Source organism: Ochotona princeps, chromosome 16, assembly GCF_030435755.1.
Source record: "Ochotona princeps isolate mOchPri1 chromosome 16, mOchPri1.hap1, whole genome shotgun sequence".
Classification (NCBI taxonomy): domain Eukaryota; kingdom Metazoa; phylum Chordata; class Mammalia; order Lagomorpha; family Ochotonidae; genus Ochotona; species Ochotona princeps.
Window position 1 is genome coordinate 46893256 of NC_080847.1, and position 22552 is coordinate 46915807.

General features: G+C 41.5%; 1 protein-coding gene and 1 non-coding gene across 3 annotated transcripts in view; both read left to right on the plus strand.

Annotated features, from left to right (window-relative positions):
• LSM14A (LSM14A mRNA processing body assembly factor) overlaps positions 1-22552 on the plus strand; it is a 65157-nt gene that overhangs the window by 34541 nt on the left and 8064 nt on the right. Inside the window, exons 3-9 of one of the 2 annotated variants that reach the window (XM_004595019.4) lie at positions 492-621; positions 10978-11097; positions 15942-16118; positions 16383-16448; positions 19065-19247; positions 19345-19516; positions 20629-20860. In XM_004595019.4, the coding sequence (XP_004595076.1) occupies positions 492-621; positions 10978-11097; positions 15942-16118; positions 16383-16448; positions 19065-19247; positions 19345-19516; positions 20629-20860 (1080 nt within the window). The remainder of the gene's footprint in view (positions 1-491; positions 622-10977; positions 11098-15941; positions 16119-16382; positions 16449-19064; positions 19248-19344; positions 19517-20628; positions 20861-22552) is intronic. The other variant, XM_036492653.2, reaches the window with a different exon arrangement.
• Positions 19829-19967, plus strand: LOC118757722 (small nucleolar RNA SNORA29). Its single transcript, XR_004995335.2, has one exon. It is a non-coding gene; the product is annotated as a small nucleolar RNA SNORA29 (small nucleolar RNA).

A 22552-nucleotide genomic window follows, 5' to 3' on the forward strand; every position in this document is an offset into this window, starting at 1 on the left:
AAAACCCACATCAACTGGTGTTGAAAAACTCCAACCAAAAACAAAAAAAAGAAAAACTCCAACCACAACTTTCTTTTTTTTTTTTCACTCATTCATTCAAAAGTATTTATTAGTACCTGGCAAGGGTCTTCTGTCAGTGAGGTTATATCCTGAGAGCCTTTATACAATAATTATTTCCATTATATATTTGTAGTAAGACCAATTAGCATATAAAGTCTATATGTACAAAAATTATCTTAGGTTTAGCTGGTTAAGGCTTAACTCTAAAAGGGAGAGTTATTGTAGAAAAAAATTGAAAATCATATTGAGTATAAGTAGTACAAAGATTGAAATCACACTGATCAACTATTTAATATTAAAAAGCAGCTAGAAGCCATTTTAGTTCTTTTTGTGTGTAGTACTTATTTATTTAATAGTTTTCTTAAAAATGTGAACTTTTCATCATACATATGTTGCTTCGAGCATGGAAAAATAACCTGACTTCCCTTCAGTCTTCACTAGGTTCATCTGCATCTTCATTCCAGTCAGTGGGTTCCTATGGGCCTTTTGGCAGGATGCCGACATATAGCCAATTCAGTCCAAGTTCATTAGTCGGGCAACAGTTTGGTACTGTTGGTGTTGGTATGTGCTGTTTTTTTCCTCTTTTCTTATTTTTTTGTAATCTGTATGCAAAGTTGCTGAAAATTCAACCTACACCTGCAGAAATGTTGGTTGATGTTCTTTTTAACCTTATTTTGTGGTGTTAACACATTCTGATTATTCTTTTAAAGCTTCTATTTAATGTCCTTTGTGGATCTATAAAGGTCAGTTTTGAGAACAGTCACATATTTTAAACCTACATGTAGTTAATTATCAGCTTTATTGAATCTTCTTATAAAATATTTATTTATTTGAAAGATTTTTTTTTCAAACCCAGGGGAAAAGAAGAAATCTTTGGTTTACTGGTTGACTCCCACAGGGAGTTGGATGGGAAGCAGGGTGGCCAGGATTCCAGCTGGCCCTCCAGTATAGGATGATAGTGTCATTAGCAACAACTTAACACTCTATACCAGCCAGTTACAGCTGACCATTTAAAATGAGCAGCTGGAACTCATAACAGGTGCTCGTGTAGGATGCTGGCATCTCCTGTGGACCCTAACACTGACACTTTTGCTTTGTGGTAACAGTGTTCTCAGAACATTAGACTGCAGTGAAAATATGTAGGGGACTGGGCTAATGACCAGCCAATGAATGATCAGAGGGCAACAGCCTCCCGGTGCGAGAGCTGGTTGTAACTAGGTCAATTCAGTGTTGTGTTACTTGAGAAGCAGAGAGTACCCTCAGCTGAACCAGACTGTGACCAAGAACGTGGATCACAAATCTAGTAATCCCATGTAGGTGACGAGAAGCTAATTCCTGGAACCATCACTCCTACCTCGAGGGTCTGCATTGTCAGGAAGTTAGGGTCAAAAGCCAGCACTGGATATCAAACCCACATAGTCCCAGCATGAGTTGCAAGCATCTCAATGGTGTCTTTCACTTTAAATCTTAGGATCTAGGATGGACTCCATGGCATAGTAGGTTAAACCTCTGCCTGTGGCACTGACATCCCATGTGGGCACCACCAGTTCAAGTCTGGACTGTCCCACCTCTGATCCAGCTTTCTGCCCTGTAGCCACAAGGGAGATGCTGCTTTTCCAAGCCATAAGCAGGAAGCTGGATCAGAAGTGGAGCAGCTAGGACACAAACTGGAGTCCATATGAAATGCCAGTACCACAGGCCAAAGCTTAACCACGGCACCAACCCTTATGATTTTTTTTTTAAGATTTATTTTATTTTTTATATTGAAAAGGCAGATATACAGAGTTAAGAGACAAAGATCTTCCATCTGCTGGGTTGCTCTCCAAGTGGCTGTAACAGCTGATGCTGAGCCAGGAATCAGGAACTTCTTCCAGGTCTCCCGTGCAGGTGCAGGGTCCCAAGGCTTTGGGCCATCTGCTTCTTTCCCAGGCCACAAGCAAGGAACTAAAAGGGAAGTGGATCAGTCAGAATATGAACCGGTGCCCGTATAGGATCCTAGTGTATTAAAGGCAAGGATTTAGCCGTAACGCTATTATGCTGGGCCCAAACTCATTTTTTATAAACTAGTTATTTCCTCAATCTCTTCAAAGGAAGAACCAAGAATCAGTGGTACCCAGAAGCAAAGAACACATGTAGACTCAGTTCTTAGTTTCTAAATACTACTACATCCCAATTAAAGGAAACAGGGAGCCTTGAAAAAAAGAAGAAATAGAAGAAAAATGCCTGCCAGTATGTAGGACTATTGGGTGGAGGGGAAGACATATGTTGTGGCCCAGGATATTAAACCACTTGGGCTGCCTGGGATGGAGTCCCTTCTCTGCTGCTGCTGCTGCTTCTCCTCCTGCTCCTCCTCCTTTTTCTTCAGATTTATTTATTTTTATTGGAAAGGCAGATATGCAGAGAGGAGAGAGAGAGAAAGGAAGATCTTCCATCTGATGATTCCTCCTCAAGTGGCCATAACAGCCAGAGCTGAGCTAATCCGAAGCCAGGAGCTTCTTTCTGGATCTCTCGCGTGGATGCAGGGTCCCAAGGCTTTGGCTGTCCTCTACTACTTTCGCAGCCCACAAGCAGGGAACTAGATGGAAAGCAGGGATGCTGGGACATGAACCAGCGCCCTTATGGGATCCTGGGTGCACGCAAGGTGAGGACTTTAACCTCTAGGCTACCATGCTGGCCCTCTGCCTCTGCTTCTGATGCAGCTTCATGCTTGTGCATCTAGGAGGCAGCACATGGTGGTCCAGGTACTGAGTCTCTGCCCCCTGTACAGGAGACCCTGATGGAGTGCCTGGTCTTTGGCTTCCACCTGGCCCAGCCCCAGCCATTGCAGGCATTTGGGGAGTGAACCCATAGATGAAAAATCTCTCTGGGTCACTCTGCTTTTCAAAATAAATAGAAATGACTAAACATTTGTTCTTCAAAAGCCTATTCTGAGATTCCTTTTTTTAAAAAAAAAATGTGTCATCCCATAGTTTACTTATTAATTATATTGGTTGGGGCCTAACATGCCTTTTAGGTAAGGGGAAATTTAATCAAAAGTTTGATGCTGCTGTGATTGAATAATTAAATGTATAATGTGATGTTTGGGATGAAGTGTATCACCTTTGTGGTATTTGCAGTCAAAATGCAGATTCTAATTCTGAAAATGTGTGTATGCAGAAGTTGGGATGTATTGAAAGCCAGAAAGCATTCACAATGCAAAGAACAGAGAGGCAGTAGAACTGGGGGGAATTAAGGTGGTGAAGCATCCAAATGTAATGTGAGATTGGCTCCTGGGTTAGAATCTTAGGATGGACTACTGCAGTTAGTTAGGTATCACTACTTGTGATTTTCTTAATTGTGTTACGGTTAAACAGATAGAAGAGTATTTTTGAGGGAGATACTTTTGCAATATTTAAGGGTAAGCAATAAAATTGTTATATAGTCTGTCTGTCAAAAAAGAAGTTATGTATCAAAGAAATGGGGTAGAGGACAGCCTCCCTTATGGGTGCCAGTTGGAGTCTCAGCTGCTCTGTTTCCAATCCAGGTCCCTGCTTATGTCCTGGAAAAGTAGCAGAGGATGAGCCAGATGCTTGGGGCCTGCCCCCATGTGGGAGACCCAGAAGACACTGCTGGCGTCAGATCAACTCAGCTTGGACTGTTGCAGCCATTCTGGGTTTAATGTCCTGCAGGTGTCACAAAGCTAGAAGAGTCTTTGATGTTCTCTTTGGCTTTTAAATTTTTTGCAGTTCTTGTTCATTTTTGTTGTTATTGATTGATTTCCATATTGGTTAGGAGAGTTTTTGAGCAGTCTAGTTAGAAAACTGTATTAGGGGTGTTAAATGAGCAGATGAACTGTAGCACTGATCAGATAGAGGTATTAAAAAGAATTAGCTTTACTTATGTCAGCACAAATTAAGCCACATTTTAATCTAAGTTCAGTCTGTCTGTCTGTCTATCTATCTATCTATCTCAATCTCTCTCTTTTTCAAAATTTTGTTTGAAAGACAGAGATCTTCCACCGGTGCATATCCACTGGCACACTCCCCAAATGCAAAGTCAGTTGTGGGCCAGGCCCAAACTAGGAACTCGAAACTCCACCCATCTCACATACATGGCTGCAGTCCAAGCACTCGAGCCATCAGCGGCTGCCTCCCAGGGTGTACATTAGCAGCAAGCTGGATTGGAAGATGACTTTCCAGGACTAAACAGGAAAACTCCAGTGTGAGAATCAGGCATCCGGAGCAGTAACCTAAGCCACTGCTCCAAATACGTGCCTTTAAGCCACCTTTTCTCAGTTTCGGTCCCTAGTGTTCTGATTTAAAAGGGAAGTTTGAACAAATCAGGATTTTATTATTGCTATGTGATGGAAAAGTTTTTTTCTTTCATATACTGGTTTCCTCAAAGATGGTAAGGTGTATCCCCATAAAACTATCCCATAATTTAAAACTGCAGTAGATATATTTGATCTATTAAAGATTATCACCTATCCTACCTTAACCACACTCGGAAGAATTAGCTTGCAGTTGGGCAAAACAACTAATGCAAAGTCCATTCAATTAAAAATAAAGCGTTTAATATCTCCTGTGCTTAGAAGGCATCTCTTGTAGAAATGGTAGGATGTGCAATCAGTACCCCCAATAAAAACTGGTGGCACAGTATTTGTATGGTACCTGTAGTTTACTTTTGAAGGCACGTTGCCAACTGTCCTGCCCTTTGTCACAGCAGAGAGTGACTAACTAGCCTGGGGAAGGGAACGATGCAGTTTCTACTGAATGAATATTGCTTTGGGAGATCTTTATTTGCAGTCTGTGTCACATCTTTTATACAACTAGCACTTCTAAAAAGGAAATATCACCAACCCAACAGAAAATTGGATAAGATTTTGAAATTGGATCCCACATGGGCCAGAGCTAAGCCGATCCAAAGCCAGGAGCCAGGAACTTCTTCCAGGTCTCCCATATGGGTGCAGGGTCCCAAGGCTTTGGGCCCTCCTCAGCTGCTTTCCAGGCCACAAGCAGGGAACTGGATCAAAACTAGGACAACTGAGCTACCCAATGGGATGTCCTAACCACAGACAGAGGTTTGGTTTACCATGCTATGGCTCTGGTCCCAAATTTCCCTTATTTTATCAGTGAAATGAGTGAAAAAATACACATGAAAAAGTTAAAATAACCTTCCCCTAAGGTTGAGAGTCAAGCAAAGGCATTATTGTTTGTGCTTGCTGTCCTGATATCCTAGCCAGTTGAGTAGGTAAGGAAAGACATGACAGCCATAAAGACTGGAGAGGAAGACCTACAGTATCTGTGTCTCCTGTCCCGCGGAAGAAATCACCCGACACTAGAGAGCATTTCAGAGGCACTTTTATTCCAACCTTCAGTTCCTTTCTTTTGGGCAGAAACCCCTGGCTTATATATCCCTCCTATCCGTTAAATCCGTTACCCAGAAGCCTTCAGTTAAGTCAGTAGGGTCCAGGCATCATCTTAGGGCAGGGCATTGCCAGTGCCCCCAACACTACAGTACATTTATGGGAGGATGATGATTGAGTACACGGAAAACACGAACAAATATGAATGTGATGAGAGTGAATTTGTGGATTAAGCATGATAGGCAAATAGATTCATAGAAGATACACAGAAACAGCTGTGTCTTTATTTTTTAGAATGGACAGGTGTCTAACCAGCTGGTCTGTAAGCCAACTCCAAATTTATTTACATGTTGTATGGAAGCTTTTGCATTACAAGGGCATGGTGAAGTCGGCAGTAAGTTGGCTTTCAAGGCTTAAAATAGTTTACATACCACCTGACCACTTACAGAAAAGGTTGGTAAAGTCTAATGTGGATAATTGGGGAGTGGAATGTGTAATACTATATACAATAGCATCAAACACTCAGAAATATGACAGAAAATTATTTTTTACAGATTTATTTTTGCTTGTAAGATAGCTTTTTTTGAAGAGGGAGAAAGAGACAGTGGTCTTCCATCTGCTGGTTCACTCCCCACATGGCCAGGGCAACTGGAGCTGAGCTGATCTGAAGCCACAGGCTTCTTTCCAAGCCTCCCACTTAGATGTAGCAGTCCAAGAACTTGAGCCATTCTCTGCCAACTTCCCTGGTCACTGCTGACTTTCCAGGTCATAAACGGAGTTGGATTGGAAGTGAAGCAGTTGGGACTGGAACTGGCACCAATATGGGACACCAGTGCTGTAAGCTAAGGATTAGCTACCATGCTGGCCCCAGCTCTACAACAGTGGTTTTCAAGGAAAAAGAGTAATTTTACTCTCCTCCCCCAGGGAGTGTTTGCCAGTGGTGTCTGTGGAGATGATTGCCACTACTACTCACTAGGGCTACTACTGGTCTGTAAATTGTTGTACCTGATATTTTCCCGCAGACTGGTATACCAGTTCAGTGTAATAATAATCAAAACCCCAGTAGACAATTTAATAATTAATTCAGTTACTGCTAGTTATGTGTAGTTTTTTTTTTCTTTTTTTTTTTTTAAGATTTGGTTTTGTTAAGAAGTCAGACTTACAGAGAGAAAGATCTTCCACTTGTTCACTCCCCAAGTGGCTGCAGCTGAATTTATCCGAAGCCAGGAGCTTCTTCCGGGTCTCCCACACATGTGCAGGGTCCCAAGGCTTTCGACCCTCCTCGACTGCTTTCCCAGGCCACAGGCAGGGAGCTAGATAGAGATGGAGCAGTGCAGACACAAATTAGGGCCGAGCCTTTTTTTAAGACAGAGTTAGAGGAGGAGAGATAGATCGGTCTTCCATTTGCTGGTTGACTCCCCAAATGGCCACCATGATCTGAGAATCCAGGAGATTCTTCCCAGTCTCCCACGTGGGTGCAAGGCTCAAGGACTTACACCATCCTCTGCTGCTTTACCAAGCCATTAACAGGGAGCTGGATGGAAAGTGGAGAGGGTGGTGCCTCAGGCAGTGGTTTAACCTGCATTATTAAGGCACCGGTCCCATATGTAGCTCTTATTTGAGGCTGCTCTGTTAAAGAAAAGGTAGTGGTCTACAGAAAACCCAAATAAAAAGCTCACCTTCAGCAGACTTATAATTCATAAGTCTTAATAAATGCTATAAGAAGGTGTTTTCTGAATTTCAGGTCTCCTTGTTTTAGGTTATTTTGTGGGCATATTAGAAGTGAGGCATGTATTTTGGGTCAAGATTAGATGAGTTACGGGGTTTTAAAGTGACAAGGAACATTACTTTTGGCTGCACTGTAGAAAACAAAGCTGGCATAAAATTTAACCAGAAATGAAAGTTAAAGATAATGCAATGGCAGTATAAATTGAATGGGCAGTATAAAATAGGAGTAGGTAATACATAGGAAACTTTGGGCCTAAGGAGGTTAATAATGGCACAAAGCAATGCCAAAGGCTTTCATGTTAGATTCTGTTACCAGGTTATATATAGTGGGAGGACTATAGAAAATCACTCTCAGACTAAAACTGATACTCACGATCATTTGGTAAAAATAACCTATTAATTTTAATTTAAACTAAAAAATAGAGTTAATGCTTAGGAGGTGAAAACAAAATACTAAGAATGTATCATTTTGCCACTTCTCTCTACTTTGGGTTTCAAAGCTTTCTTTCTGCATTTCTCTTTTCTCGTTCTCCCCCTAAAGTTATTAGTTTTACAACTGCTCTTGAACTGAATGTATAGACCTGGAGCTGCCAAGAAAAACCTTAGGAAAAACGGCATTTTCTCTCAAGAGTTATATTGTGCTGGTATTCCATAGACAGTTACCCAGTAAAGTCTGGCTTCACAATAAATATTAGTACTGAGATCACATGTTTAACACTACTTTAAGAATGTCATCACTGAAATGTATGTAAAGCATATAAAAATAACATTAAAGCTCTTAAGAACCATTCAAACTTGGACCCAATAGAAAAAGTCCTAGTAGGATTTAAAATACAAAAGTACACACAGCACTTTTACAAAGAAATTAATTCGTCCATAGAGATTTAGGCTCTGGAGCTAACGGAACCAAGATGAACTGTTGTCCCCTTTGACAGCCAGCTTCCAAAGTGAAAGCAGCCACTTGTCTTCACACTGTTGGCAGTGGACTAAGCGACAAGTTTTGGTTGAAGTATTGCATGCTGCCTCTAAAATGTGTAAGAAAATGCAAAGGCTAAAATAGACAAACCAGTCTTGAAGAAATCAGAGGATTGCACCACCCTGTTTCAAGGCTTGGAAAGCTAGTCATCAGAACTATGTCTTAAAGGCATGGGAGTGAAATAGCTCTGTTGTCACACAGAGATAGAGGCTGGCAATTAAGATGCTTGTGTCCTGTGTCAGAGTACCCAGACCAAGGCTGATGCCTGCCTCTGGCCCTGGGTTTCTGCCTCCCACATAGGAGACCCAAATTGGCTTCTCCAACTCCGCCTTCTGCCCTGCCAGGCCCCAGGTGTTGGGAGCACTTGGGAAGTGATCCAGCAGATGGAACTACACATGTTCCCTATCTGCCTCTCAAATATTTGCACATTGGCGGGGGGGGGGGAGTTGTTTTGTTTTTTAGGATTTTGTTTGGGTGGGTTTTTTGTTTTTGGGGGGTGTTTTTTGTTTTTTACGTATTTTGTAAGAAGGAGCTAGACTTACTCAAAAATTAATCCACAACAAAGGCATCATTGTAAATGGAGAGACAAACATTTTAACAAATGATATTGCAGGTGTGGGATATCTACATGCAAAAAAATAAACCTTTTCCCACACAATAAATGAAAATTTGAGGTGGCTTGTAGATAGAAATCAGTAGTAGAATTAGAGTAGGGAGAGGCTGTGTGTTATGACCAAGACCTAGAAGAAGAGAAAGGCTCTGCAAGCTTGCTAGCCACTGAGTGCTTGAAGCACAGTCGAGAAGCAGGGTCAGAGTGGAGATGTGATCGGGTCATTGTCACTGCCGAGAAACACAGGAAGTACTGGGATGAGGCCAGCTTCCCACAGAGTTCTAGAAAGCACAACGTCAAGGTGTTTGGGGAGGTTTTTAGATCCCTTGTGAGCTAGCTGCAACTGCAGCCCATCAGAATGTCACCCTAAGGTGTCTTAGTGGCTCCCATTGCTTACGATACTTTTCCCTGTCGTGATAACAATTTTAAGAGGAATTTGAACAAATAGAACTCATTAAATGAGGATGAATGCAAAGGGAGAGGTGGATGTCTTCAAGACCATGTGAGAGTAGTAATGGTGAAGGAGCTGTTGTGCCTCCTGGAAATGAGCGGTTTGCAAAGAGCACGCTCATAATCTCTATGTTTGCAGGACAGAAGGGTCCAGAAGGGCTGGACGAGTGAAAATCAGGAAAGTGGTGAGAAAAGAGGGAACAGAAAGGGGCAAGGCCTTGTAACGGAGATAAGTTGTTTGCACTTGAGCACAGTGCTAGCCGTCCTCAGAAGATCCTAAGTACTATGTTAATGTGATTGGATTGGGGCTCTAGAGATGTTTGTGCTGCTACCATTTTAAATTGGATTTAGAGGTTAGGAAAGGGAAGCTGTTGAAGTACAGGGAAGGATTGGGCATTTCAAGTTACTACTTAAGATGCCTGTGTCCTGTATTGGAGTCCCTGAGTTCAAGTCCTGCTATTCTGCTTCCAGTTCATCTGACTGCTGTGCACACCCTGGAGGACTTCAGATGCTGGCTCAACCGTTTGAGTTCTTGCCACCCCTGTAGCAAACAGTCTGGCCGTTAACTGGCATTTGGGGAATGAGCCAGCAAATGGAAATTCCCTTGCTCTCTGTCTCTGTCTTTCTGCCTTTCCAATGAAATAAAAATAAGTGAAGGGGCCAGCACCTGCATCCCACATGGGTGCTAGTTTGAGCCCTGGTTGCTCCAGTTTCTACCCAGCCTCCTGCTTGTGGCCTGGGAAAGCAACGGAGGATGGCCCAAGTCCTTGGGACTCCACCTGCGTGGGAGACCTGGAAGAAGCTGCTTGCTTCAGAACAGCTCACCTCTGGCATTGCAGCCATTTGGGGAATAACCCAGCAGATGGAAGATCTCTCCTCCTCTCCATAACTGCCTTTCAAATAAGAATACCATAAATCTTTGTTAATAGACATATAACTTACCAGATGTAGCTGTAAGAAAAGTCTATTCAAAGTAGGTAATCCATAGTATTATAGCACTTTGGAAAAGATTGTCGTGACACAGTATAGAAGTGGTCCTTTCTGGAATCTTTGTACTTGTGTTGCCCAGAATTGTGTAATGACTAGGTATTACAGTAGGCTTCATCGCTTAGGTTGGAATCTTCTCCATTGCCTTGGAAATGCTAAGAAAGCCGTTAGTGGGCCTGTTTGATTTGGCTTCTAACCTTTATGTTGATGTAGAATCTACCATTTCTGCTACGTCTCCATCTGATGAGGAGCCTTGCTGTTCCATCTGCAAGTACCCAGAACAGTACTGCACACATTAGAAAAGTCATTCGTGTAGCCAGTGTTGTGCACAAGTTAAGCCACTGTCTGTGATGCCAGCATCCTGCATGAACACCTGTTTGACGGAGGCTCACCTTCTGATCAAGCTGGCTAGGAGAGCAATGGGATATGGCCCATGTGCTTGTGCCTGTGCCACCTGGATCAGAGTTCTAGGCTCCCAGGTTCAGCCTGGCCCAGCCCCATGCCATTGTGGCCATTTGGGAATGAATTAGCAGGTGGGAGCTCTGTCTCCCACCCACTCATCACTCTGCCTTTCAAATAAATACATGCATTTTTTTTTTTAAAGAAAAAAAGCCATTGGTATCCAAGGATATTGGACTGCACAGTTTTCCCCCTACATTGGTGTACTATTGTTTGATACACTAATTTTTTCCCAGTATTATTAATTAGTATAAATATTATGGGTATAGGCAGGAAATAATTATCATAATTAGGATACTGTATTACTTTATGTCATTGAAGTTGAAGAGCATTTAGAACTTTAATTTTTTTATTCTCTTCAAGCTGGAAGCTCCTTGACATCATTTGGCACCGAAACATCCAACAGTGGTTCCTTGTCCCAAAGCAGTACAGTTTCTGCCTTTACACAGGATACAAGATCTATAAAAACACAGTTATCGCAAGGTAAGCTGGTTTTCCATTCCAGTATTTTTATTCTGAATTCTGAATTTCTGTAGTGATTTTTGTCTTTGAATGGAAGAGCTTTTGCAGCTTGTAAATCACATGTATAAGTTCTATTTGGTTCTTTTACAATTTTTCTCCCAATTGTATCAGTGCATATGAAATGACTTCCATTATTTAGACCTTTTACAAGTTTTAAATCATAAAACCAAATTGATGAGTGTTCTCTAATGAGTTTTTTTGCAAAACAAATTGTGAGACCTGGGTACAACACTGCAATGAATCACATCAGTTTCAAGCACAGTACTGAAGTGGGCTGTCCTAAATGAATGTGAAATGCCGTCTGAATGAATGGTTATGCCATTGCATCTTCCTTGATATCTTCAAAAGATATATCCACAGTGATACAGTGTGGACCATATGAAAAAGATTGCCTGAAACACTTGCTTAAAATGCAGATCCTGGGGCAGCCATTGTGGGATCGCAGGTTAGAAAGTCGTCACCCGGGATGCCCTTATTTCGTGTCAGAGTGCCTAGTCCCACCTCTGCCACTCCTTAGATCCAGTTTCCTGCCCATTCTTCTGAGAGGTAATAGGTGATGGTTCCGGAATTCAGTTCCTGGGTGCCAGTCTCTACCTGGCATGTGGAGTGAACCAGCAGATGGAAGGTGCCATCACTGTCTCTGCTGCTTTTGCCTTTCAAACAAATAAAAATGAATAAACATCTTATTGCTGTATAGCTGTGTATTTTATTAAATATCTTACATATTTTTGTATTAAAATAGTTTATGTAGACATGTAAATATATATATCCCAGCATTGTGGGATGTAACACTGGCTATCCAGAAGTGTCTGTTATAGTTTCAGCTGCTCTGCTTATTATATCTCACTGTTGATGCATCTGCTTGAGCAGCAGGTAATGGCCCAGATGCGTTAGGCCCTTGCCAACCACATAGGAGACCCAGAAGGAAATCCTGGCGCCTGGTTTCCACTCGGGCTATGTGGCCATTTGAGGAGTCAACCAGTAGACAGGAAATCTTAGTCTCTCATTCTGACATTCAAATAACTGTGTTAATAAATAGTTAAATATATATATATGTATATAGATAGAGAGAGAGAAACTAGAAGTTTGATATAAAAAATTACCAATGCTATCTGAAACCTCCCACATCCAAGGAAGATCTGCAGTTTAATAAATGTCTTACAGGATCCTGTTTAACTTTTAAAATTTGGTTTTAAATCGTCTGGTATCATAAAACTTTGATCACAAGATCATGTATCTGTTTTTTAATCTGTTAAATAAAATATTACTGGTTCATAGTTTTATATGAATGTTTCCATTTAAGCGAAGCATTGTAAACTGTTTGAGAAAGATGCTGAAGCAGTGAGCATTTGACCAAGCAGTTAAGGTAGCAGCTAAGAAGCCCACAAGTACCTTGGTTCAAATCCCAGCTTCCTACTTCTGCTGTCCCTGGGAAGCAACGATAATCAAGTGGTTGGGTTGCTGCCACTGTATGCGAGACCTGGAGTGAGTTCCTGACTCCTGGCTTGGGTTCTGGCCTAACCCCAGCTGTTACAGACACTGGGAGAGTGAACCAGTAGATGGGAGCTTTCTCTGTCTCTGTCAAGTAATTAAAAACGAAGTGTACTATCAAGACATACTTTTAAAAACTGCTAAGAATTAAAAAAAAAAAAACCTGTACTAAGCATAATCTTATATATTTCATTTGAACAATTTTGAGTTAGCTGTAGTTACTGTTATTTACTGATTTAAAATAATTTTTAAATATCCTGAAGATTTATTGTAAATGAATTTAAAGTTATAAATGTATGGAAGGAATTAAAATAGTCATAAGCTAACTAAACTATAAAATGGGCCTTCTTGGTAAATGAACAGACTTACTATGAGAATGAATGTGTGCTGTGCCCCTAGCATAGTACCTAACACAGAGGACATGCTCAGTGGATAGTAAGTGTTTTTAATAAATAACCAACATCAAGGTTCATGATGAAGCACCAAAAGAATTCTCACTAAAATCAAGGACAGCTGCTGCTGTTCAGTCTTATTCTGTAGTTTGTTGCTAAATCAGGAATGCACGCAAAAAAAAAAAAAGAGAGGCATGAATATTGGAATTAACATATGCCACTGTAGTAGTTCCTAGTGGAAATTAAGAATTCACAGAGAAATCTAAACTCGTGAGGGACTTACACTAGGCAGAGGTGAAATATAGAGTACATATACAAAAACTGGTAGTTTTCCTAAAACATGCTCCATTGGTTATATAAGAGCAACATAAGAGGGTCACAGCAATGGAAAATAGAGACGTGCACAAGAAGAAATGTCAAATTAACATTGAAAGACTACACTTTGTTAAGTTTATTGAACTTTCAGTCAATGGCATAGGAGAACTTGGAAAGATTATCTTAAAAATAAACATGGACAGGAGTGGGTTTTGGACCTAGCACATAAGGCACTGGTTAGGGATCCCAAGTTACAGCGTAGGGGGTTAAGCTGCTGCTATGATACCAGTGCAGTCCCAGTTGCTCCACTGTACAACCCCCTGCTGATACATCTGGGAGAGCAGCAGAAGGTGGGCCCCTATTACTCAAAGGAGAGATCTAGATACTTCCTGGCTCTGGCATTCTGGCCTTTTAAACAAAACAGATAAATCTTTTAAATAAAAATGTTAAAGGAGCTTGTTAGAACACATGTATCCCACTTTTGAATCCCTGGGCTCAGTTCTGAGCTCTGCCTCCTGGTTTGCTGTTGAATCCTGGAAGGCAGCTGTGATGGCTCGGGTGGTTGGGCTGCTGTCATCCCCGGACGACTTGAATGGAGCATCACAGCCTTTGTGGACACTTCAGGTGTGAACCAGCAAGTGAAGCAATGTCTGTCAAATGACAACAATACTGTTTCTTAAAACTAAGCATGGACATGTGTGTAGCAGGGCATACTTGGAAAATTAAAGTAATGGGCTTCCCTGCTTGATACTGTTTAATGTATAAAATAAAGCAGTCCAGGAAAACAACAGAGATGAGTGGAACAAAATAGAAAGTAGGCAATAAATCCACATATACATAAGAATTTCGTGAGTAATAAAGATATTTTTAAATGAGAAAAAGACTGGCTTAATTTTAGATAGATTAAACTAGGATGTTAGAATTTAAGGTGTTTTGTATTAAGAAAAAGCTTGTATTATGTAAAAGTATGGCAAAGGATTCCTGGAAACCAGCATTTAACTTTCACCAACGAAAGTTTCTGAATTTCACAAAATAGAAACAGTTGGAAGTTTTAACGATGATAAGAACATGAAGCTAACTCAAAGGGATGAGTTTTTATTATGCTGAACCATAGCTTTTGGGTTTCTTCAGAATAATTTGTCCATTGCCACTTATATTTCTGTATTGATAACAAATTTGGTGTCATAATTAGTAGTACTGAAAAGGTTTTCTAATCCACGTGTGAATGTGACACGTGCTGTGATTTTCCCATTGCTTGTACCTCTGCTCTTATATTGAGCCACAAGATCTTGTCTTGGAGAAAAGCCTTAGTAGTTTTTATGACCTTGAAGTTCATTTAATGTAATATTCTAACATAGCAATAGACCTTTCAAAAGACTCAACACCTGTGCTAAGTTGATTGTAAAATATGTTCTACTAGGGCAAAGCTTATATTAACCTCAATGGTTTTCTATTTATAATCAACGAAAAATTGGTATTTCTAGGAAAGGTTAACTTATGATTTAATGGTAATTTTGCTTGTTTCTGGGGGTTGTTTTTGTGTGTGTTTCGTTTTTTGTTTTTTTGGCAATGGTAACTTGGCCATTAGTGGCTCGAAACAGTGATACACGTTTGTATTGCATTCTTTAGATAAGCAGGAGATTGGGGAATATTATTAATGAAATGTGCCTGAAGCATCTTGGTGCACAATAACTAATGCATTGTCAGCACTCACCAGTTTACCAGTCGATTGGTACTTGTGCAAATTCACATACATGGGCAGTAGTATATTTGAGAAATTTTTGCATAAAATGAGCATAGGTTAGCAATCATTGTATTTTGATATAACATCATGGAGTATGAGAGCTCTCTGAATAGGGCTTGACAGCAAAATTTATGGGGACAAAAGGCATGATGGACGAACCCACTGTTAACATTCTTTGGTTTATACTGTGACCAGGCTCTGACCTCATAAAAGGAATTTGTTAGTACATACCCCCACGTTAGCCAAAAAATTTGCCAAAGGTTCTTTCAAATGTCGAGGAATAAGTATGGCTACCATGCAGTTATCTAAAGGGTTTATTCGTTGCTGACCTTTGAGTTTTGTTTAGTTATTCAAGCCCTTGAGGTACTGAAGGTCTTCATGTATCTTTCAGTTCTTTACTTTTTTATCATAGAAATTTAATGTTGACAATACTGGTAAAGTTAGCACTTTAGTCATTTGTGAAAGATGCTAAGTTATAATGTGCCAAGTAATCTTGTGGTACTTGTTATTGGGGAAAACTTACATTTGGCTGACTGACCATATGATCTTTGATAATATTCCTAGGGACTCTTAAACCAGATAGAAGCTTTTAAAAAACCTTAATCCACAAGATAGAAAGTTGTGGAGATGGAATTTTGGGGGAGTCAGGGTGGAGGGGTAGATTTTTAACATTTTGTTTTTAACCTTGTTAGCAGCCTATTAGGAATAACCAGTGTTAAGCTCTGGTCTGATAGATTTACTCAGATTCATGCTAAGGATTAGATGGGGGTTTTTTGTTTGTTTTTGTTTTGTTTTGTTTTTCCACTCTAGATTATTCTGAAAGCCCCAGGAGGGTAGTTTCTTATCTGTTGGTTACATTTTAGGTCGTTCAAGCCCTCAGTTAGACCCTTTGAGAAAAAGCCCAACCATGGAACAAGCAGTGCAGACCGCCTCGGCCCACTTACCTGCTCCGGCACCTGTTGGGAGAAGGAGCCCTGGACCAGCCAGGCCTTTGCCATCTACCAGCCAAAAAGCAATAGAGAATCAAGAGCACAGGCGAGGTAGAACTTTAGCTGTTTACTGTTCCTTAATTGACTGATCAGTATTTTGCACTCACCTTATTTTCATTGAGTATTTACTTTATATGAATGATCCTAGAAGGTTTAAACTGAATTTGATAGAATGTTCACTCTGACTTAAAATGGTGGGAGGGGGCATAGATCTGGGGCACTGCAGAAGTTTTGGTTGGGAGCTGTCCCATTTCTAACTGTACAAAAATGTTTAATAATGTGTCCTGAGTTGATTTTGCATGCCTTCTTTTATAGCTGAAGTACACAAAGTTTCAAGACCAGAAAATGAGCAACTCAGAAACGATAGTAAGAGACAAATAGGTAAGTTACTTGGATCTGAAATCTATGTCCTATGTGTTTTTCAAGAGAGAACATTTTAGATGTTCTACTGTTACATAATTAACTTTAAAAAAATGAAAATGGTCGGTGACTATGAAGCAGTAGCACAAAGGAGTCTGTGCCAGCAGGATCATTTGTGATAACAGAACAATTGTTTATCTTGATAGTGGTGATGGTTATGCATATCTGCATGGTAAAATGTCACAAAGCTGTACAAAAAGACACAGATACAGATGAGTCCATGCACAAACTGAAGCCATCGAGCTACAAGCTATAAGAAGTTTCCTCTATAGCATCATGGCAGCTGAAAGGTCCCCCCCCCCCCGTTTTTTTTTTTAAAGATTTTAATATTGGAAAGCCGGATATACACAGAGGAGGAGAGACAGAGAGGAAGATCTTCCATCCGATGTTTCACTCCCCAAGTGAGCCGCAACGGGCCGATGCGCGCCGATCTGAAGCCGGGAACCTGGAAACTCTTCCGGGTCTCCCACGCGGGTGCAGTGTCCCAATGCATTGGGCTGTCCTCGACTGCTTTCCCAGGCCACAAGCAGGGAGCTGGATGGGAAGTGGAGCTGCCGGGATTAGAACCGGTGCCCATATGGGATCCCGGGGCTTTCAAGGCGAGGACTTTAGCCGCTAGGCCACGCCGCCGGGCCCATAAATCCTTTTTTTTAAGTAATTGTTAAGAACTTTAATTTTTCATAATTATTGATCTAATGAGGTAGTATGTTTTATGTTGTAAAAGCTGTATCATTTACCTTGATTGGTTTTATTGATATTGCCAAATAGAATAATCAGTCTAGATTATTTTAAAAGCCCCAGTATGGTAGTTTCTTATCTGTTGGTTACATTTTATTTATCTTTTATGATTTACTTATTTATTTTTATTTAAAAGGCAACATATGATCACTTTATTTAGCTACTAGATTAACACTGCCTTTGAAACAATCTTTAACAAGAAAAAAATAATAGTGTTTTGAGTATAGATGTCAGTGTCTGATCCAGTTCCCTGCTAATGAGCCTAGGAAAGCAGAGAGGATGGGCTAAGTGCTTGCGCTCCTGAATCCACATGGGGGACGGATTTTCAGACTGACCCAGGGCCTGCTGTTTTAGCCATTTAGGGAATCTACCAGTGATGGGAAGATGTCTCTCTGTTGTAACTCTGCCTTTCAAAAAAAAAAAAATAAATATATATATGTTTAAAAAATAAAAATTCCAGAAAGAATATTCATTATCTGTTGATGAACCCTTGGGAAAGGTAAATGAGATCGAAAGGATGATGGAAGGTAACTATTGTTTAATTTTTTTTTTGAAAGGCAGTTATATAAGGAGTGACAGAGGGTGGAGCAGAAAGCATCCAGCCACTGGGTCACTCCCCAAGGACCACAACCACTGGCGCTGAGCGAAGCCAAAATGTCCACGTGGTGACCTAAAACCTATGCCACAACACTGGCTCCTAGAACACTTCTTTTAAAAGGTGGATTGCGGGCCCAATGTGATAGCCTAATGGGTAAAAAGTCTTTGCCTTGCATGCACCAGAATCCCATATGGGTTCCTATCCCAGCTGCTCCACTTCCCATCCAGCTCCCTGCTTGTGGCCTGTGAAAGCAGTCAAGGAGGGCCCAAGGCCTTGGAACCCTGCATCTGTGCGGGAGACCCAGAGGAGGCTCCTGGATTCAGATCAGTTCAGCTCTGGCTGTTTAGCCAGCAGATGAGAGCTCTTTCTGTCTCTCCTTCTCTGTAAATTTCCCTTTCCAATGAAAATAAGTAAATCTTTAAAAGGTGGATTGTGCTGTACTTTCTGGTATGTGTTAGAGGCATTATTAATTTTTTAATAGTGAAGTTGGATGTTTTAAGCATCCTGCTTATCTAGGTGCATTTGGTTATGCTACTGTGACTGTTAGAAAATTTGTTTTCTCAATCCCAGGCAATCAACCACACCTCAACAGTGAATACAGCCTGTTTGTTCCCCCGTGGTCACTTTTAGTCTGTGTCAGGATGTGCTAACAATTTCCTGTCATTGCAGTCGTATGACCTTGTGCTGTGCATTTTTCAGTTTAGCTACACTAAATACTGTTTTTGTTTTTTCTTCATAGTTTGTCTGTTAGGTTAAATATTTGGGTTTCCCAAACTTTCATTGTGACTTGTGCTGCTCTGTATTGTTTTTTCATCTCAAATAATTTGCTAAATTCCCATGATTGATTGATAGATAATGGATAGATACCAGGGGACTTGAGTGATCTGGAGTCATTTAGAGGGTGACAGACAGTGAAGGGGAGTGTTTGGCGTCAGAGCTCTCTTGTCTGTCTTTATTGCCAACACTAACGCCCTCAAGGAGCGTGATTGACCTGAGTGCAGAAGTCACCTAGCCTGTGTCCTTGTGTCTCTTCCACAGCCCACTCACAAAGAGAAATGTCCATAAATTCTGTGTGTACTCTTCTCGGTATGTATTTTAAAAAGATGCAGTGTGTTGATCTTAGAAAGCTTTGTAAGCATTTTGTTACTGACCACTCCACCTTAAGGCCCACAGTAGCAGTTGCTGTCCTGGCCCAGGAACCCTACAGCATGCTGACTGAGTTCTCTCATCTCTTACCACAGTGCCAGGTGCTCCTTCAGCGCCAAGGAGAGGGCGTGGAGGTCATCGAGGTGGCAGGGGAAGGTTTGCTATCCGGCGAGATGGTCCAATGAAATTTGAAAAAGACTTTGACTTTGAAAGTGCAAATGCACAATTCAACAAGGAAGAGATCGACAGAGAGTTCCATAACAAACTGAAGCTAAAGGGTATGATCCTCCTTGGTCTGTAGGCCATGAATGTTTCTTGGAGGAGGTCACCGCTTTTCCTTAGTGACTTTTCTGGTGTGTGCTTGCTTTCCATTAGAAGACAAGCTGGAGAGGCAGGAGAAGCCTGTCAATGGGGAAGACAAAGGGGACTCGGGCGTGGACACACAGAACAGTGAGGGAAACGCCGACGAGGAAGATCCCCTGGGACCCAACTGCTACTACGACAAAACCAAATCCTTCTTCGATAACATTTCTTGTGATGATAACAGGTATGGACTTTTTGCTTGCTTGCTTGCTCTCTCTTTTTTTTCAATGATCTTATTTTTCTTTCAAGCTGTTCTGCTCTTATGTTGAAGTGTAAAGTGGGTTTGTGTAAATTTACTACATTTCGTGAGTACATAAAAATATCTAATGGCCACAATATATTCTCTCAATGTCTTATTTTTCTAAAATAAAATACCATTTAGTAAAATTTTATATTCTTTCAGAAGCAGAAGTGATCATATGTATCTGTTTAGGAATGTGTTCACATCCATTAGTAATTAGAGCGAAAGCATTCAAGTAACACTAAAAGCATTTGCATTCCCATTTGACTACCACGTTTTCTTCAATAAGTAGATTTTAGTGGTTATGCTTGTGGGATAGAGTGAAGTTGCCATGATCTGAAGAGGAGGGGGTTTTGGTACTCTCCTTCTATATGAAATGGCTGAACAGAACACCATTGCTTGTGACGCTCTGATGCTGTCTTAAATGTAATAAAACCAAAAAGCTTGAGTGATAACTATAACTTTAATTTTTTTTTTTTTTTTTTGCTTTACCCCTCAACTCTATGGTTCAGATGAAACCAGGGTCAGAAGTACAAATTGAAGATTGAAGCTTGGTGATGTGTTGCAACCTTGCCGTACTATAATACATATGAGTACAGAAAACTCATGTTATCGTGAGGTTATTTAAAGGACGGGTCCTTATCTGGCTACAGTGTGGCACCACCTAGTGGCAGTTGTTTACTTTGATTTTAGCATGGACAGGTCTGTGCTTCCTGGCTTGGGCCTGTTTTCCACCAAGGCTGCACAGAGAGTAGAATCAATTGCCATTGAATCTGAATTTCTGTTCCTCTTGGCCTATACCAGCTTACTTTTATTTTGTATATTCAAGAGGCTATCAGTAGTATTTTCTCATGATTTTATCAGAATATTGTCGGAACATGTAGAACTCACATACCACAAATAGATAGCTTTTGCTATTTTTTGTCATTTTAGTGGCTGTTTAGCAGTTACTTTGCCTTAATTTGTGAAATAATGCTACCTTTTGTTGTTGTTTTTCTGAACAATGTTCTTTTAAAGCTAATGTTTCACTAAAGATCTCTGGTTTTCTATGATAGAGAACGAAGACCGACCTGGGCTGAGGAAAGAAGATTAAATGCTGAGACGTTTGGGATCCCGCTCCGTCCAAACCGTGGCCGTGGGGGCTACCGAGGCCGTGGAGGTCTCGGGTTCCGTGGCGGCCGAGGACGTGGTGGAGGGAGGGGCGGTGCCTTCACCGCCCCACGAGGATTTCGTGGTGGATTCAGAGGAGGTCGTGGGGGCAGAGAGTTTGCAGATTTTGAGTATAGAGTAAGTATTGTTATATATGCTACTTTTTAATATATATGTATATTTTATTATTGGAAAGGCAGATTCACAGAGAAAAGGAAAGACAGAAAGGAAGATCCTCCGTCCACTAGTTCATTCCCCAAGTGTCTACGATGGCTGGAGGTGAGCTGATCTGAAGCCAGGAGCCAGGTGCTTCTTCCAGGTCTCCCATGCAGGTGCAGGGTTCCAGGGCTATTGACTGTGCTTGACTGCTTTCCCAGGCCACAAGAAGGGAACCGGATGGGAAGTGCCCATATGGCAAGGCAAGGACTTTACTAGGCTACTGCATCAGGCCCATAATAGGCTTATTTCAAGAACCAGTGATTTTTCTTTTCTTTTGTTTGTTTGTTTGTTTTTAAAGATTTATTTATGTTATTACAAAGTCAGATATACAGAGAGGGGGAGAGACAGAGAGGAAGATCTTCCGTCCGATGATTCACTCCCCAAGTGAGCGCAACAGCCGCTGCTGCGCCATTCCAAAGCCCAGAACCTGGAACTTCTTCCAGGTCTCATGCACAAGTGCAGGGTCCCAAGGCTTTCGCCGTCCTTGACTGCTTTCCCAGACCACAAGCAGGGAGCTGGATGGGAAGTGGAGCTGCCGGGATTAGAACCAGCGCCCATGTGGGATCCTGGCACGTTCAAGGCAAAGACTTTAGCCACTAGGCCACGCCGCCGGGCCCAGAACCAGTGATTTTTTAACTGAGACAAAAATTTTTTTCACTGCTTTTATTTGAAAAAAAAAAGAGAAAAGTGATCTTTTATTATAAAAATGTCGGAGTGTGTGTTATAAACATGTTTGAGTATGGCCTAGTAATCCCCCCACCCCAAGGAAAACTACTAGAGATTAATTCACTTGTTTCCTTTTCTATTTTTTTGAAGAAATAGAAGGGACACAAAAGGACTTTCTAAAGACCTTGTAGGATAAAGACTGTGGCTCCATCTCCTTTCACGTGGCAAAGGATAGCGTGTGCTTGCAGGCAAGCCCTCCCGGCAGCCGGCAGCTGGCAGCTGAGACTCTCTCTCCAGTCTCAAGTATTCCTCCAGTTCATGTGTGTTTTAAGCCTCACATTAGTTCTATTAGGTTGTTCTCTCACTATTCCCATTTTACAAAAGAAGCAGGTATATATGTAAGTGACTTATTCAAGTCGCACAACTAGTCATTGATGACCTTGAGTATTCAAACTAGCAGTTTGGTTCTGGGGTTAGGGCTCTTAATTTAGTCTGTGGAGACCCACTTCATTTTCTCTGATTTCTTATTTCACCATGGTTTTTTTTTTTTTAAGATTTATTCATTTTTATTGGAAAGATAGACAGAAGGAGAGACAGCTGTGTCCCCTGCCCTGGTCCAGCCCCCTCTGCTCCCACAGCCCCCCGTGGCTCAACCCCCTCCAAGTGCTGCTGGAAGATGCGGAGCCGCCCGCCCACCCCTGACCTCCATGCAAATGCAGCTATACCTGCAGCAGCTGCAGAAGGTGCAGCCCCCCACAGCACTACTCCCTTCCGTGAAGGTGCAGTCTCAACCCCTGCCACCCCCGGCCCACCCTGCTGTGCAGCAGCAGCATCCGCCACCCCCTCCACCCCAACCCCACCCCAACAGTAGCATCAGCCTCCATCATGGCCCGTGCACTTAAAGCCCATGCAGTTCTCTGGCCATATCCAGCGGCCCCCGCCACC